We start from the raw sequence: 17,465 nt of genomic DNA, 5'->3' as shown, positions 1-17,465 counted from the left end.
GGAGTATGTGCGGGGGAGGGGACCCGGCCTCTGCCTGCATTGTCCCGGGACTGCCTTCAGCCTTCGGGAGCAGGGAGTTCATCCTAGGATCCCTAAAAGGGTGAGCCCATGGGTTCTCTCCCAACTCATCTTGATCGCTTCTGCAACTCAAAAGGAACTGAAAAACCAGAAAGGACCTCCAGGCTGTCGCGGGACTGATCAGAGGCCAGCATGAGCCTGCGTCAGTAAGTCTGTCCCAGGATATTCCGCAGGCTTCGCTTGCCGGCTTCTAGCAAAAACAGTAAAATCTCTCACTGGGCTGTTCATCCCACACTCGTGTCACCCCACGCATTTGAGAAGGACCCCTGTTCTATCTTCTCACCTTAACATTTGAATAGAGCAACTGAGACTTACCTTCCAAGGGTTAGAAAGTTCTCACATCATCTGGTTTTGGACCTGTGTTCACAATCTTCCAGCTACATTGGCCATACTATGTTCTCAGTTAATCCCTCACCTCTCTAGCATGGCCATCTTCTTCCCTGGACCACTTAACCTCGAATCCAGAAAATCCAGCCCAGAGAAAGCAGAAGAGAGGGACCAAGAGGCTCCACTTCTTTGGGCCCACCGACTGACAGTCCTAGGCTGCCTTTCTGGTAGACAGTGATCTGAGCGGGATGTCGGGAAGCAAAGCCCATGTTGCAACCATGCCCGTTTTCACGTATACCCCGGGGAGAGAGATGCAGGGACAGACCTGACACCTGGACTGTCATGGTGACCTGGCTCCCGTCCATGACTCTGAGATCAGAGAGGCCTTGCAGGAAGAGGGGCGCGACGGGCTTGCTGGAGGCCGTGGGCAGGAGGTACTCACTCTTCTCGTCACTCTTCTTTTCTGCGTGGCAAAAGAATGTGGGGTGAACAGTCACTCATTCATTCCGCAGACACAGACGAAATGAGCACTCAGCACATGAATGTGTTGGGGCTCAGGTTCCCACCAGAAACTGACCGCTGCCAGATAAGGAGCTCGGGAGGCCCTGGAGGTGCCTAGGAACAAGGCGTGCCCATTTCCCTGTGTGGTATGACAGTGCTCTTGCCTCACAGCAGGGAAGGATGAGGCCTCTGTAGGGCCATGTCCAACCTAGGCTCTGGCTCCCCAGGAGCATTTCCAGGGGATGGAGGCTGGGAGTGGGGGAGCCAAAACTTGGAACCTTATGAGACTTTTTTTCCCCTTAAATTGTATTTACTCTTTTGAATAAGTGATACATTCATATAGCATAAAATTCAAAAGGTACAAAGGGTATGTGTACAATCTCCCTTCTACCCCTGTCCTCTAGCCAAACGTCTCTTCCCAGAGGCAACCGATTTTCAGTTCCTTGTTCACCTTGCCAAAGATGGTCCATGTGTATAACACACAATAGCATATAGGTATACTTTTTAATTTTTCTTCTCTTAAAAAGAATCATGGCACACTATACACGATGATTGGCATCTTGCTTCTTCATCTAACAATACAGCTATCCTTCAGAATCTGCAGGGGACTGGTACCAGGACCCCTTGCAGACACCAAAATCTGCAGATGCTCCAGTCCCTTATATAAGATGCATAAAACCTAAAATCCTCCTGTATACTTTAAATCATCTCCAGATTACTTATAATACCTGATACGATGTAAATGCTATGTAAAGAGTGGCCAGTGCGGCAAATTCAAGTTTCCCGTTTTGAAACTTTCTGAAATTTTTTTCTCGAATATTTTTGATATGCGGTTAGTTGAATCCGCAGATGCAGAGCCCGTGAGGGCTGACTCTATATCTTGATGTTTCTCATAAAACAGCACTGGAGAGCTTCCTCATTGTTTTCCATGACTGCACGATGCTCCTTCACCATCTCCTGAGATTTTAAGCACCTCAGGAAAGGCAAAGATGCTACATAATTAGAATGACTAAAATTAAAGACGGATCAACCTAAGTACTGGGGTCTGGCAAGGATGTGGGGCAGCTAGAACTCTCCTACACGGCTGGTGCGAGTGTAAAATAGTACAGAGCCTTTTAAAAGCAGTTTGGCGGGCTTCCCTGGTGGCACAGTGGTTGAGAGTCCGCCTGCCGATGCAGGGGACACGGGTTCGTGCCCCGGTCCGGGAAGATCCCACATGCCGTGGAGCGGCTGGGCCCGTGAGCCATGGCCGCTGAGCCTGCGCGTCCGGAGCCTGTGCTCCGCAACGGGAGAGGCCACAGCAGTGAGAGGCCCACGTACCGCAAAAACAACAACAACAACAACAACAAAAAAACAGTTTGGCAGTTTCTTAAAAAGTTAAACATACATTTAGCATGTGAGCCATTCATTCTACTCCTGGGTAGTTACACAAGAGAAATGAAAGCACGTATCCATACATTTTTGAGTTGCACACAAACATTCATAGCGGTTTTATTCCTAACGGCCCCAAACCGGAAACAACTCAAATATTCCATCAACAAGTGAATGAATAAACAAATTATGATACACCCGTACAATGGAATACTACTCAGCACTAATGAGAGACACTACGACAGGGACAAATCTCACAAAAATTACACTGCACGAAAGAAGCCAGGCGAAGAAAGAGTACCTAATGGATGATTCCATTGACATAAAATTCTAGAAAATGCAAAATATAGTGACAGAAAGGTTGCTTGGGGCAGGCATTCTGGGGAGGGATTGTAAAGGGAAACAAGGAAGCATTTGGGGGTGATGGAGATGTTCATTTTTAAAAATTGTGGTGACGGTTTCATGGGTGGAGCCTTCAAATTAAACACCATAAATATATGCAGTTTGTTGTACAACCAAAACGGGGAGGGGTGGTGGTGGCGGAATCTCTCTCTGGGAGGGGGAAGGAGTGCACGGGCGAGACAAAGACAAAAACTAGAACAGCTCTCTGGGTTCGGGGCTGGCCTACTCACTCCCACTCCATTCGCTGGGGAGATCGGTTAACAAACAGGCTTCCCATTATTCTTAGAATCCTCCCTGCGCTGGGCTCTGACCTGCCTCGTGTGAGCCGCACAGGGGAAGGAGCCGTAAGGTTAGGTTGGGCTGGTGTCTGTTTCCCACACAGGATGGCCCTCGTGCAGGGCAAGCTCCCAGCTGCCCCGTCTCTGATCCTGCCCTTCGTCCTGTGAGCCAGGTGGCTTTGACCTTCAATAACTCTTTGTTAGCCTTCTTATTTTTGTCTTTGGGGGAGGGGGGCAGGGGTAGGGACCAAGAAGGCTATGGTATCTCTAAGTTAAACTCTAAGTTTGGGGGAAGAGGGACTGTGGTATTTTGAGTTCTTTTTAGCACAGGGCCACACATACCAGACCTTCTCCTGGAAGCCTGAAGCCATGAGGACACATTTCCAGGGTGCTTTCCATACCTGGGAAAGGCCTAACTCCAAACTGGCCACTAGATTTTTATCTGCTGGCACTGAAAACAAAATATGGTGCACTGCAGAGCACACCCAGCATGGCTTCTGGGAATGAGGCAAGAGAGAGAGGCTGGGAAGACCAGGTAGGTAGGAGGACAATTTTCCCCAAGGCACGTGCCGTGTGAAGGGCGTGGAGCCAGAGTGCAAGGGAAGACAGGGCCCATGACCAGAGGATGGGCTCTCAGAGCCATCCTGCCCCAGCCCCTGGCATCACTGCCTTTGACAGGGGGCAGCCTGGCAGCCTTGGCCTTGGCAGAAGGCCCCGGGAGTGGGCTCCGGGGGCCCAACATTGGAAATGCAGAGATCTCCTTTCTCTGACTGAGTGGCAGTAGCCAGGGAAGCAGGCTGCCTCAGGAGAGTTGAGGAATTTCCTGTCTTGCACAGACTGAGAAGGCTCGAGGACAAAATGTTTTTGCCTGTCCAGGGCCCTCCCTGTTCCCGCCTCTCCGCTGTCTCAGCCAGAGTCCCCAGCTTCGCAGAGCTCCCTGCAGACGGGCTCTTATTCCTAGGTGCTGTGGAAACATCAAAAACTCCAGCTCCCTTTCCTTCAAGCCAGTGCAGCTCCTCTGCGACCCCCACCGTCTCCTGGGTCTTCCTACTGCCCAGTTTTCTGGCCTGGGGCTTTGGCAAAACCAGGCCACCCTACGGGTGTCGGCCAGTGGGGACTAAATGCCTATCTACAGCTCCCTGTCCTGGGAGGGTGGCCTGGGCACTGACTCCCAGGTGGCAGCTCACTGGTTCTCTGAAAGCCACTGAAATGTAGGATCTGAAGCCGGGTCCTGGTCTTGGGCAAGTCACTGTCTCTCTCGGAAGCTCGACTTCTTCATCTGTATTTAGGGTAATAACAGTATCATCACAGGACCTGGGGGTTTGAAAGAGATAATCTGTGAAAATACTTTGTCCGGCCATCCAACATCAATAGTCGCAGGTGTGAGAGGCTGGCACGAGAGCTGACTCACACCTACCCGCTTGGGCGCAATTAGCTGGTGGGTTTATCAGCGAAAGAAGAACAAACAGAGCCTGGACCCTCACCCCAGGATTACAGACTCATTTTGATGTAACCTAAGGGAAATACTGTTAGGAATACAAATGTGTTACTAAAGTAAATCTAAAGCAATCTGAGAACAAAACTTCACGGCACTCCCTCAGAGAGCGATGAGAGAGAGTGCCTGCATCTGTGGGAGCCGCCCCGGCAGGCATTTAGTTCCAGTGCCACCCATCGCCTCTGACCCTTTCTTGCCTCCCCAAAGCCCCACTGTAAGAAGGAGAGAAGAGGGAAGTGACTGGGGGGAAATGTGCAGAATGAACCTATTCTCAGACCTGCCGTTCAGGGTCCCATGGGACCAGAGCTACGGTGAATCGGGCTCGTGGGTGGCTGAGGCATCCCCAGCATTCAACCTCCCCAGGATCTTCACAGAGTGAGAAAACCCACCCCCTACAATTACACTCTGCGCTGGGGTTCAGGAGCCAACAAGGATGTCAGTTTTGAGACAAGCAGCTTCCTCTAGGCGACCTGAGAGAAGCATCCCTAACTTGAATCCTGAAACCCCAGTCCTAACTCCACTGCCCCACTTTACTGGTAGTGAGGCCAGGACGTGCTCAGGTGAAGGGAGTTGCCCAAGGTCCCAGAGCCTGTGACAGGCAGACCTAGAGCTCACCCCAGGTCTTCTGACTGCAAGGCCAAGGTGTTCTGGAGGTTGTCTCTTCCAAGGGAGCCAGCCACCTCCCGTGATGCCCATGCTGAACTCCCCATGAGGGCAAATGTCCTATGCTGACCCCCATTCTTGATCCTTGACAAGGCAGAAAGCTAACGCAGGGCAGGGAAAGCCGGGGAAAAGGGCAAGGCGTGTGTATGTCATTTAATTCCAAAGCCACACACAACTTCTTCTCGCTCATCTGTGGCTGACGGACCACGTATCAGTTTATGCTCACTCTTGTGTGGACTTAGATAAAACAAGAAGAGACAGATGGAGACAGGTGCTGTGAACTCACAGCCTGAGCTGCGTGATCTGAAGCAAGTTCCCTATCCTAAGCCTCAGTGTTCTCTCCTCTAAACTGATAAGAATACTACAGTTATCATCAGCTACTGACAATCATGCAACAGTGATAAGGTAATGCACACATCATCAGTATAATGCATGACAAATACTGCAGGGTTTTCAGATGATTCAAAGGAATAACACCCATAAAACAGCTACAAGAATATCTGACACATAATAAGTACAGGAATAAATGTTTTGTGCCTTTCTTAACCCAACTGACTGTTTTTGGTTGAGCAAACTCAACCTGACAATAACTACGATGAGAAAAGTCTCCCAAATCTGGACATTCACATGTAATCAGGCAGAGAACTGAAAGGTCTCAGCTTCCATTGAGATAACATTATAATAATTCCTTACAAAGTTCAGCATCTCACCATTCTAAAGGATTCTAAAGGATGTCTGCAGCTCTCAGTTTATCCTCAACACCCCCTGAAGTAGGGAAGACTGTGCCCTCATTTTACAGCAGAAAGAGCTGAGGCTCAAATTGGAGAAGGAACTGTTAAAGCAAATAAAGTTGAATCCATCCCCTCAAACCATATATAAGTGGATTAAAGATAACATCTCTCCCAAACTTCATGTAGAGAAAGGATCTGTGCACATCTTAATGACTAGCTTTCTATAGTACATTTCTAGTGAAGTAAACCCACCCAGTGATGAAACAGATTCTTCCTCTGCTCCTTCCGAAAAACAACTGCTTCTTTCCTTCAAGCCAGTAATGTAAAAATTCCTTCATGATCACGTTGATCTACGAGTTAGTGCCCTCTATGCTCTTCAGGTGCACTGCTACGATAGCAACTTCCCGAAAGGCATGTTACTCCTCTTTTTTGTTCACTTCTATGACATGCAGATTATTGAAGAAGAAGCTTTCTTGGCTTGGGAAGAAGATAGAACCCAAGAGTTTCCAGGGAAAGGCAAGGCTTTGTTCCAGGTGAATCAGTGGCTAACCTGGCTAGAAACTGCTGATGAAGAAGAATCAGAAGAAGCTGACTATAAAAGAACCAGCCAAAGCCTTAAATTGTGGAAAACAGACTGTGGCTATGATGTAACTGCATTTGACCTAACCACCGTGAAAATTCATTCCGCTGTAAAGTTTTCACAATATTTAAAGCAGAAGCACGTCAGTCAGGATTTCCTTCTGCATAAGGTTTTTTTGTAGTGTAATGTCTTAATCGTAGTCTACCAACACATATTTTAGGAGTATCTTTAATGTTTAGATAGTATATTAAATGCAGCATGCAATATTACATCATAAGTTCTCAAGCAGAGGCAGTCTATTGCAAAGACCTTCTTTGCTGCCAGTTATCATAGGCTGTTTTAAGTTAGAAAACTGAAGAGCAACACTGAATACTGTAGAAATGCACTTTGCTCAGTAATACTTGAGTTGTTGCAATATTTGATTATCCATTTGGTTGTTACAGAAAAATTCTTAACTGTAATTGATGGTTGCTGACGTAAGAGTATATTGCCTGTATTTCTACCTCTAGTAATGGGCTTTATGTGCTAGGTTTTAATATCCTTGAGCCTGGGCAAGTGCACGAGTCTTTTTAAAAGAAACATGGTTTACTTGCACAAAACGGATCAGTTTTGAGAGATCGTAAATGCCCTTGAAGTGGTCTTCGTGGGTATGAAACCAATTGTGAGAATTTGAATTTGTCCCTCTTATTATAGTACTGAAATTAAGTCTACTTAATTTATCAAGTCATGTTCATGCCCTGATTTTATACACTTCCTTCAGAGAAGGAAGCTGGTCTGTCCTAAGAGCTGACATGGCCAACGGAGTCCTGGTCTGGATGCTTCCCTTCCTGTCCTGAGGACAAAGGCCAGTTGCCTAGATTCCACTGGGAGCTTTCTGTCACTGTGCTCATGCCCAGAGTCGCCGATTCTCCTAGAGATGTCTCTTCTAGGGTTGTGCTTTAGCTGTCACCTGGCACAGTCCTGGTTTGAGGTGGGGAAGGCGGGCCAGGGTCTGAGGTGAGAGGCCCCCAGTGGCCATGGAGCCTCAGGGAACCTGAGCCTCCTTCATTTGGGGAAGGCAGGCACTGGCCGTGGCACACCAATAGCAAGGGAGGAGTCCCTGGGACCCTATGACAGACTTGCTACCCAGCTCAAATGGGGCCAGACTAGATAGACCCCAGGGCTTCCCCACACCTGCGCTTCCTCTGCTTTGCTGAGACCAACCCCAGAGGGGCCCTTCTTTCTGGAATAAAGGATGGGCCAAGCCTCCTCGATTTATTGGCCTAGGACTAAAGATCTGAAGTGGACTTATCTGTTGCTCTGGTACTTGGTCAATTGGCCAGTGGCTCTCCACTCACTCGCTGACTTAACTCTGCTGTTAACTGAGCAGCCAGGTACTGGGGGCTCTGTTCCATTTTGAGAGAAAGGAAAAGGACCTGGCCTGTCCTCCAGTGGGAAAGACAAGAACTAAGATTAAGAATGCTGCGACTTCCTTGGTGGTGCAGTGGTTAAGAACTGTCTGCCAATGCAGGGGACATGGGTTCGAGCCCCGGTCCAGGAAGATCCCACATGCCACGGAGCAACTAAGCCCATGCACCACAACTACGGAGCCTGCGCTCTAGAGCCCACATGCCACAGCTACTGAAGCCCGTGCGCCTAGAGCCCGTGCTCCGCAACAAGAGAAGCCACCGCAAGAAGCCCCCACACTGCAACGAAGAGTAGCCTCTGCTCGCCGCAACTAGAGAGAGCCCGTGCACAGCAATGAAGACCCAACGCAGCCAAAAATAAATAAACTAAAAAAAAAAAAGAATGCTTATAAGCAGTTTATTGACAAGTAAAAATGATGCCACATAGACTAAGCTGTAGCAAGACTTAAGAAAGGGAAAGAGGAGCGAGAGGAGAGAAGAGAGGGCGGGAGAAAGAAGGGACATGGAAGAGGGACTGAGGGAAAAGGAAGGAGAGAGATGTGGGGGGAACATTGCTTTCTGACCCTACAGACCCTCCGAATTTTCCCTCCTTGGCCGTGTTTGCGCTGTTTTGACTCATCAGAAACTGTTTTTGAAGACAGTTCCTAGTCATGAACTTAAACATAAAATTCTTGCTCTGGGGAAGCAAAAGTATCAAACAAATGATTTCTCAGGGTCCCAGAGCAGCAAAGTAGAAAGCGGATGGGCTGAGGCAGCTGGAGGCCTAGAGCTGCTGCCTATTAGCTAGGTTATTGTGACTTGACCTCTGAGCATCGATTTTCTTCATCTGTAAAGCAGAGTTAATTCAAAAGTGGAAAGTGGAGTTGTTATGGGAATTAAATAAAACCCACCAGTTTTTCTAACTGATTAGATTTTGTCTATCAAAACAATGTTCCTCATTAGAAAAGCTAATTGATAGTGGTCTTGTTTCAACACTTATAGGAACTGGTATTAACCCAATACTAGATTTTGAAAAGCTCTTATTTAGAGGAAGTTCAGTACCCACACAACAGGTGCTATTTGTTACCTTTCTCATGAATTCGCATACAGTAACCGGTATAACCCTGCTCCTCAAACCTGGAGACACGAGTGAGGGCTTTGGCTTCTCTTGGGCTTGAAATTAAGAAGCCCCTACAGCCTTTGTCCCAGTGCTGGTGTGATGGCAGCGTCTCCCTCTGTACTGCAGTCATTCTCCTGTTCTTCCCTTCTGGGTCCTTCAGCTCTACGGGTTTAGCAAGAAAAACAATTCTGAATTTCTCCTCAGAAATTTTCTCTGGAAGTTTTCTCCACCTGTCAACTTGTACCAGCCCACACGCTGCTCTCTAGAGCACCCCCATGGTTATGGACCTGAATTTGCACACACATTGAGCAGTTTGCCTTGAAAATGGCCCTTAGCAGGCTCCCAGCTCACTCAAAACTTGTGTCAGATTAAAACAAAAAATGATAGAATGTTACCTTTCAAGTGTTTAAACAGATGACACATATATGAAACAGAGACAGAATACCCTACCATCTTAAGAGCCCCTGAAACCGTGTACAAGTCCCTGGGTCCTTGCCATGTTGTAACAAAAACAGAAATGAGGTTTTTCCTCTCTTGATAACAAGGAAAATAAAGGGAACAGTGAACAGGTGAGAGAAGAAACATAAACTGACCTGAAAGAATTAATCGATCCTAGTTTTACTTTAACTGTTACTAATCTGTAGTGTCTGTAACTAGATTTGTCCTTCACAAGCTAACCTCTAAGGCGCTCTGACATTATGTGAATTACATCCTGCACCTATCAGGCCCTAATTCCCTGTGAATTACATCCTGCCCCTAACACTCTCTGATCCTGTGTGAATTACGTCCTGCACCTGGTGTTTATACTCCCTGAACCCTCTTGTAGCAAATCACCCCTTGTGGCATTCTGCATTTCAGAAAGGTGTGGGCCAGTAACTCAGACACAACAGACTGAGCTGCCGCAGGCAATTACCAGGCTGCCTGACACCAGCTGTGACTGTTCTGAAATAATGCAAGAAGAAAAATGCAAGACCTTCATTACTTTGGTCCTTATCACCTACCCCAGACTGTGAGCTCCACCTATAAGACCTCTTCTGATTCCCGGGGGTTGGGGGGGGGCACAGTTCTTGAGGTGCTAGCCTACTCTTTGCCTGGCAACAAATAAAGTTTCTCTATTTCTTTTCCTCTGGAACTCTGTCTCCATATTTCCGCTTGGCATTGATGCACAGAGAGCCAAGATTTTTGGCATCACTCCCCAGGGCTTCTCACCTGGGGAGGGACCACTGCCTGTCACAGCTTTTACTAAGTCCTGCTGTCAGAGCCTCAGGCCCGGTCTCTCAGCATCTTCCCTGCTCTGACACCAGCGTCCCTGGATCCACAGGTTGTCATCAAATAAAGGTGGACATGGAAGGGCCCTCCCCTACTTCCTAGCATCCCCCACTCCTCTCAGGTGTGCAGCCACGTGGACCTTTTGAAGATGCATAGTTAGGGGGAGGGAAAATGATTGCATTTATCTCCAATCTGCTGAAGATTTTCCTTAAGCTTTGAACCTGAGCTATTTTGCTTAGTCATAAAAATGCAAAATACCATTCCAACAGCAAATCCGATTCACTCCAAACCCTGTTATACTGCGGAAATTAAGTAAATTACCAACAAAAGGCAGTTCTGGAAGCACAATTCTCCCTTCTTCTTTATTTGGTGCTCAAAATCCAGCAAGGTCCAGGGATCATGGTCTAGCTTCCTCCTTTCCCTAAGTTCCAGGCCTGTTGACTCTAGAGGGCTCATCAAGGAAGCTTACCTTCACCCAGCCACTCCCCATCTGCAGAGCATTTATGCACGGTGCAAATCCCTCCCCGGGGACGGATGCGAGCTCTCTTCCAACAAAAGTCTGTCTCTTAACCAAATAAACCTACTTAGAGCATCAGCAAAAGGTCTACTTCAGTGGGCATAAAAAGAGATCCTTCCCCCCATAGCCTTGCTCTCTCTTTTGGCTTTTCTTCTCCCCATTGATTTCTCCAGAACCTAAAAAGCAAATGGGAAGAAGCGGCAAGAAAAAGAATGAAAGGAAACAATGACGTATGACATCCCCCAAAGGATCTCTGACCAGTAATGATAGGGTTGCCAGATGGGAGGCAGGAATCATTGCAACCATAGCCTTCTTACTGCCTTAGAAGTTATAATCAGACTCTAAATGTAAAGGTAAACCATCCAAGCCAGCTGACGTTCCCTCCCGAGGCATGTCTGGGAACCATACTCGCCACCACACTGTCAAAGCACACATCACATTTTGCCATTAGGAACGCAAAGCTGTAATTCTGGATGGCATTCCTGACCGAGAGCTCTGGGCAAATGAATGCTAGAGATGACCTGCGATGGCTGTAGAAGTAGACCACGATGTAGCTCTAATTGTCCAATTAGTAAAATAAGGCTCCAGACCCATGACACGGAAACAAACACATACTCGGAAGTCCTTCTGTGACAAGAAGGGCCCACACGGCGCACAACACCAGTTCCGTTGTATCAACTTGTATAAAATATTGGTTATAAAATAACTTAACATTGATTTGCTGGCCTTCATAGAATTTAGAGGACTTTGGACACATATTGTAGGCGGACTACAGTTCTTAAAAAACAAACAAAAACGACAAGGTAGAACTGATGTATATCCTTTCCCCTCAATAAGTTTCTCTTTAGCTGACGTAACTATTAAAAATGTTTTCAATCTATGTGGAATCTTAAAAAATGGTACAAATGAACCTATTTACAAAACAGAAACAGAGTCACAGATGTAGAAAACAAACTTATGGTTACCAAGGGGGAAAGGGGGGGAGGAGGGATAAATTGGGAGATTGGGATTGACGTGTACACACTACTATATATAGACTAAATAACTAATAAGGACCTACTGTATAGCACAGGGAACTCTACTTAATACTCTACAATGACCTATATGGGAATAGAATCTAAAAAAGAGTAGATATATGTATATGTATAACTGATTCACTTTGCTATACAGCAGAAGCTAACATAATATTGTAAATCAACTATACAGTACTTGGATAAAAATTAACAAAAAAAGGGTTATCTCAAAAAAATTTTTTTTAATGTTTTCAGTGTTTTTAAACTCATAGAGGGAAAGATTATACAACGTCCAAAGTGCCTGCCAGTATCCTCCAATTAATGGCAGGAGGCTGTCAGTACTCAAAGCTGCCCCACAGTGAGCTTGTCACTAATCTGAAAACCAGCTGGGCTTCTATGGATGCTTTCACTGCCTAGTGAATGGCTGACTTCCCTGGTGCCTGTTGCTTTCATTAGAGGCTCTTTATCGAAACAAATACTCTAATCAATATGCTTTATTAAGTTTCATTTTTTATTTTAGAAATCAGGTTTTTAAATTTTTTTTTTAACTTACCCACATTTTATGTCCTTAGGTACCTTTAAGAGCCCAGCAGGTCTTCACTTAAATAAACAAACCATTAGGCTGAGACACTGTCTAAATGGGCACTATTAGCAGGTTAATAAATCCAGTCACTTAAGAATTTTAGCCTCGACAAAGATACTCCAGGGGGAGATAAATTAAAATATTCTAGCCTAAGGAAGCCTCCACACCAGTGACTCAGTGCAAATACACGGAAATATTCACTCCCCTTCAGATCTTCCTGGCTTCTGCAGGAATTTAGATTAATCATCCTTTAGGCTCCATCTGGGTCAGGAGGGAAGACTTTCACGGCCTGGTTAACTACTAGGGACATTTTTCCTAGTGTGGGAGGAGGAAAGCAGGAATATTTGTTGGGGGGCTTTTGAGAGCTAGTGTGTGGGTTTGCTGAGCACTCCCATGAACCCTGAGACCCCGGACATGTGAGGAGGTGGAGGGAACACCCCCTGCACTACCGGGCAGACTCACCCACCGCCATTGCTCTTTCATTCATTCACTGAACACATGCCCTGCCTCTCTCTGAACCCAGTCTCTACCACTGGGCCCCCCACTCCCTTTGCTCCAGACTCACTGTCTCTTAAATAGGCTGACTTGATTCCCAACTCAGGGCCTTTGCACTTGCTGTGCCGCCTGCCTGGAGCACTCTTTTTCCAGTTCATGAAGTCTCTGCTCAAAAGTCACCTTCCCCAAGAGGTTTCCTCCAGCACCTAACTAAGAAAGGATCCCTTCCACCCCCCTCTCTATTCTCGTTTTCGTAATAGCACTTGTCGGTATCGGATTAAGCCAGGTGTGGATGATTGCCCATCTCTCCATCAGAATGTAACCGGCAGGAAGACAGAACCTGTCTCTTGTTCATGGCCGCTTCCCCAGAACGATGCCTGGCACCAAGGAGGTGCTCAGTAGAGACCTGCTGATAAGTTAGCACAACCATAAGGGAGGTACAGCTGGTAAGAGAACTCACCCCAGAGGAAGTGACATTTGTGGGAGGGAGTTAGATTTGGGGAGGAAGAGGTTACAGAGGAGAGAAGGCAGAGAAAGCAGGGAAAAGAGGCTGCAGAAATCACATCAGAGCGATTGCCAGAAATTGCTGAGCCAGCAATCTCTGGATGATTGCAAAACCTTGGCGAAAGGTTAAAGAGGTGAGAAAGAGCACCCATGTCTGGCCTTCAACAAAGTATCTGCTGAGCTCTCCTCCAGCAAAAGTTGCCCGGGAACCTGCTCCTCCCTGGAAACCACACCAGGGGAGGGAGAGCCATTGCCGAATGGCGCCCTCTTGTGGCCAGAGCCCCCAGAACGGATGCTCAGGCTATGGCTTTAGCGTGTGGCCCTACACTTCCCTTCTCTGATTCTGATTCTCTCTTCCCTTTACCAAAACCAAACGACCAGACAGACAGACAGAAAAACAACCACCCAGTGTGGCAAAGTTGATCCTTTGGTAAGACCGCTCCTCAGACTTGCATTTTGAAGGGAGTTCATCTGTTTAAAGGTCGGGACTCCGTTGGACAATCATAAAGGCACCCACTTACTGAGCACGTCCCATGTTTGGAGATCATTAGCGTGTTTGTTAATGTAATCCTCACAGTACTTGGGGTGACTCTCAGTGTCCCCATCACACAGAAGAGGAAGGTGAGGCCCGGAGAGGAAACAGCAGCCCAGCGGCAGGGCTAGCAAGCCGTGCTCAGGACTCACACCTGGGCAGGTGCTCCAAAGCCACGCCCCAGCCGTGGTCTGGGGCCACACGGATGGGAGAAAAAGGCCAGGAGGCCTGGGCCGCTGAGGGAGAGGCCAGGACAGTGGTCGGCATAGTAGGGGACTAATGCCTCCACTGCCGTCGTCTCCCTCCCCCTGAGCTGCCCCAGAGACTGCAGCCAAAGAAGCGGCCGATAAAGAAAAACTCCACGGCTGAGGCTGGTGCGGGACGTGGGCCGCAGCCTCCTGGGGACCCTGGGAGCAGAGCCAGGGCTGTCACGGTGCCAGGCTCGGCCTGCCCCGACCCTGTGCAGGCGGCCCAGCACGGCAGCCTGAGCTCGGCCGCGTCTCAGCCTCCTTCACCATTTATGGTAGCTGAGCCTCTGTTTGGCCTTCACAGGCCAGTCCATCCCCACACTGGGAGGGGGCCCTCGCTCACACAGGGCTGCTCTCAGAGCAGATCCACGTGGCTCTGGCAGAGTTCTTGCCGGGGACCTCTCTGTTTCTGCTTTGAAACATGCTCAGATGGGCAACCACCCAGGACCTGCCCCTCCCACAGACCTGGGGGCAAGAAGGACAGCCCCCAGGCCGAGTGGGAGGGCCTCCTCGGAAGAAGCAGGGCTGGTCTCTGGCTGGCTGGCCAGTGCACACGGGCACTTCACAGGAATCGCAGAGAACTCAGAGAGGCTGGAGAGAGCCTCTGCAGCCAGGCCACAGCCAAGTCAGGGCACCAGTGCCATTCCTCTATCCCTAGGGGCGAAAACGGCCAGCCCCGGGGGCGAGGGTCAGCCCCACTCTGGGGCCAGGGGACTTGCACTCTGCAAAAGGGCAGGACGTTTCAGTGGCTTTGGCGATCTGGGTTCAAAAGGCCAGTGTGGCTCACGACCTTGGGGTGCTTAGGCAGTGACATTGATTTCTTGAGACCCTCAGACCCTTCTATGTAAGATAGGAAGAGCACTGCCCCCCACCCCTGGGCTGCTGCTGCCCACATACAGGGAGACTCTCCCCAGGAGGCCAAGCCCTGCGGGAACAGAGCGGGGAGGCATGTCTCCTGCTAGGCTGCTGGAAAAGCAGGGCACAGTGCATCTGTTCCAAGCACCCGGGCCCCAGTCACCGGGGGAGCTGGGGGCCCGGGCTCAGCTGGGGCTGGGGAGTCAGGCTTACCTGAACACCTGGGGCCCAAGAAGTCCTTCCCTGGCACTGTCACCATGCCTGCCGATACCACAGCCCAGACAGCTCTGTCCTGAGTCTGTGGCTCTCTAGGGACTTCCTGGGACTAAGCGCTTGGTGTTGAACGATGGGGGACAACCATAATAATCAGATTACTGGACACCAGACTGGCGAGGTATAAGAGCAAGCCTGGGGCGCTGGGGAGGAGCAAGGGCAGAAGGAAAAGGGGGACAAACGGTGGCCCTCTGGAAGCCTCAATACTGGCACTCGTTACCCGGTGTCTCCCAGTGTCCCCCAGGGCGTGAGGGGTCATTTGTGAGAGCCTAAGTCCTCCAGGGATACTTTGTCTTTCAGTGCGTGCGGTTTTCTGCCTACCAGACTGGAAGCTTCTTGAGCCAAGGGAGTCTTTGCCTCTTTCCCCTGCATCTTCCCTCAGCCTTGGTGGGGTGAGGGGGTGGGGACTGGCCTTGCATGTCCATCTCCCATGGTAGACCCTGGTCACTGTGAGCTCCTGGAGGCCATCGCCTCCACCTGCCTTTAGGTGAGGTGCCCTTTCTCCAAAGCAGATGTGTTGGCAGGAAAGGTGCTTCCAGAGAGGTGCCCAGGGGCTCCTACCATGGACAGTGACCCGGGCGCTGCAGGACACCTGCCCCAAGGTGTTCTCGGCCAGACAGGTGTAGGTGCCCTCGTCCTCTGGGAGGGCATCCTGGATGTGGAGCTCAGCCACGCCAGCCTCGCAGGTGGAGTGAGCATACTGGATGGGCTGCCCTGTGGAGGGAAGCACAGGAAGGCTCAGGCAGGGAGCACCCAGTGGCAGGGTGTGAGCCCTGTCCTCAGCAGGGCAGCTGTTGTCCTGATGGCGATGTTCCCCATACCTGCTCAGCCCCACTGAGGGCTAATGATGTGGCGGGACCACCCCCAGCCAACTGGACGGAGGTCCGAGGAGGGGAAAAAGAGGCAGGTGCTAGCGAGGTAAAGGAGAGGGAGTGATTGTGTGTGTGCAGGAGCAAGGCCGGGGCTGGTAGGACTTGGGGGGCAGATTCTGGAGGCACTTAGAATGCAAGCAGGAAAGGGACAGAGTCCTGTGCATTCTGTTTAAATAAATAGTCCCCAAATCCACATCCTAGACTTCACGGAGTCCTGAGCCTGGAAAGAATCTGACAGGGTCATCTGGCCCATAGCCCAGCCTCAGGCAGAACAGACCTCACCCAGACTGCACATGAGGCTCCCGGCTCCTTTCAGATGTCTCCAGAAGCAATGATTCCACTTCCCATTGCAGATATTTACCAGAAGCAATTCTGCGCCCTCAACCTAACACTGCAATGACATGCATTTTAGGATTCACAGAAAAGATAAATACAGGGAACTAAGAAACGACTCTGCCCCTTTCTTCCAAGAGTCCCTTGCATGGAGGGCCCTTTATTCAGCTCACATAAAGTCCTGCATGGAGACAGAAGTGTGTGGCGTGAAATTCAGTGGTTTCTTTAATGCTATATGTTCCCGGGATTTTATCATTCCAGGATGTGAGCTTCCATTTCCAGGAAAAAAAAAGGAATCTCATTACTGAAGATCCTGGCCTTAGAGCAGGAATGTTTCCATTCACCATATACAAAGCAACTGTCAGTTCCTTCCCTTGTCAGCCCAGGCTCCTGGTTTGCACATCATAAAACTGGGGGTGGGCAGTGGCAGAGGGAGAAAGTGCAGCAAAAGGTCCTCTCCCTGCAATCCAATGTTTTCTTCTGCACATAGCAACACTTCACATCTCCATGACAGGCACCGCCAAGTCAGCCACAGGGCCAGAGGAAAGAGATTCCGCTGGCCCGACTGCACTTCATAGAAGTGGGGCTGGGGGCTGGGAGAGCCAGGGGCCAGGATCCTGCTACTGAGAGGACTGAACACCCGTGTGTGTGTGTGTGTGTGTGTATGTGTGTGCGCGCGCGCGCGCGCGCATGTACCTAAAACCTCTCTTCCTTGGGAATACCAGTACATTCCATGACTGCCATCTAAGTGCCTCTGCTATTGAAACCTGTGCCAACAAGCTGTTTGAGAGCTCTCCTTTTACTGGAGCACAGCTCATTTTGGCTCCACAAGCATGGGGGGAAATGGTGGCTCCAGAAAGGAGTTGTTGGCTCAGGGCACTCAGAATTAGGCAACACAGAACTCCCAGCTCCAAGACTGGTGAGATCAGAGTCGGCGGCCAAGGGTCCCCCACTTGTGCATGATCGCCCTCTAGTGGGAAGAGTGTGAAAATGCCAAGATTCGCCAAGAGTAAGGTGGGGTTGCTTTTCAGTTTAGAGAG

At 49.3% G+C, this 17,465-nt stretch overlaps 1 protein-coding gene and 1 pseudogene across 15 annotated transcripts in view; one reads left to right on the top strand and one right to left on the bottom strand.

Moving 5' to 3' along the window:
* MYLK (myosin light chain kinase) overlaps positions 1–17,465 on the bottom strand; it is a 265,973-nt gene that overhangs the window by 87,293 nt on the left and 161,215 nt on the right. For 14 of the 15 annotated variants that reach the window (XM_067738675.1, XM_067738679.1, XM_067738673.1 and 11 more), the window contains 2 exons: positions 15,782–15,934; positions 731–868 (listed from right to left, as the gene is read on the bottom strand). In XM_067738675.1, the coding sequence (XP_067594776.1) occupies positions 731–868; positions 15,782–15,934 (291 nt within the window). The remainder of the gene's footprint in view (positions 1–730; positions 869–15,781; positions 15,935–17,465) is intronic. The other variant, XM_067738683.1, reaches the window with a different exon arrangement.
* Positions 3,063–7,173, top strand: LOC137225487 (eukaryotic translation initiation factor 4 gamma 2 pseudogene; annotated as a pseudogene).

This window comes from Pseudorca crassidens, chromosome 5 (assembly GCF_039906515.1).
Source record: "Pseudorca crassidens isolate mPseCra1 chromosome 5, mPseCra1.hap1, whole genome shotgun sequence".
In the NCBI taxonomy this organism is placed as follows: domain Eukaryota; kingdom Metazoa; phylum Chordata; class Mammalia; order Artiodactyla; family Delphinidae; genus Pseudorca; species Pseudorca crassidens.
This window is presented reverse-complemented; position numbering and strand designations above follow the sequence as displayed.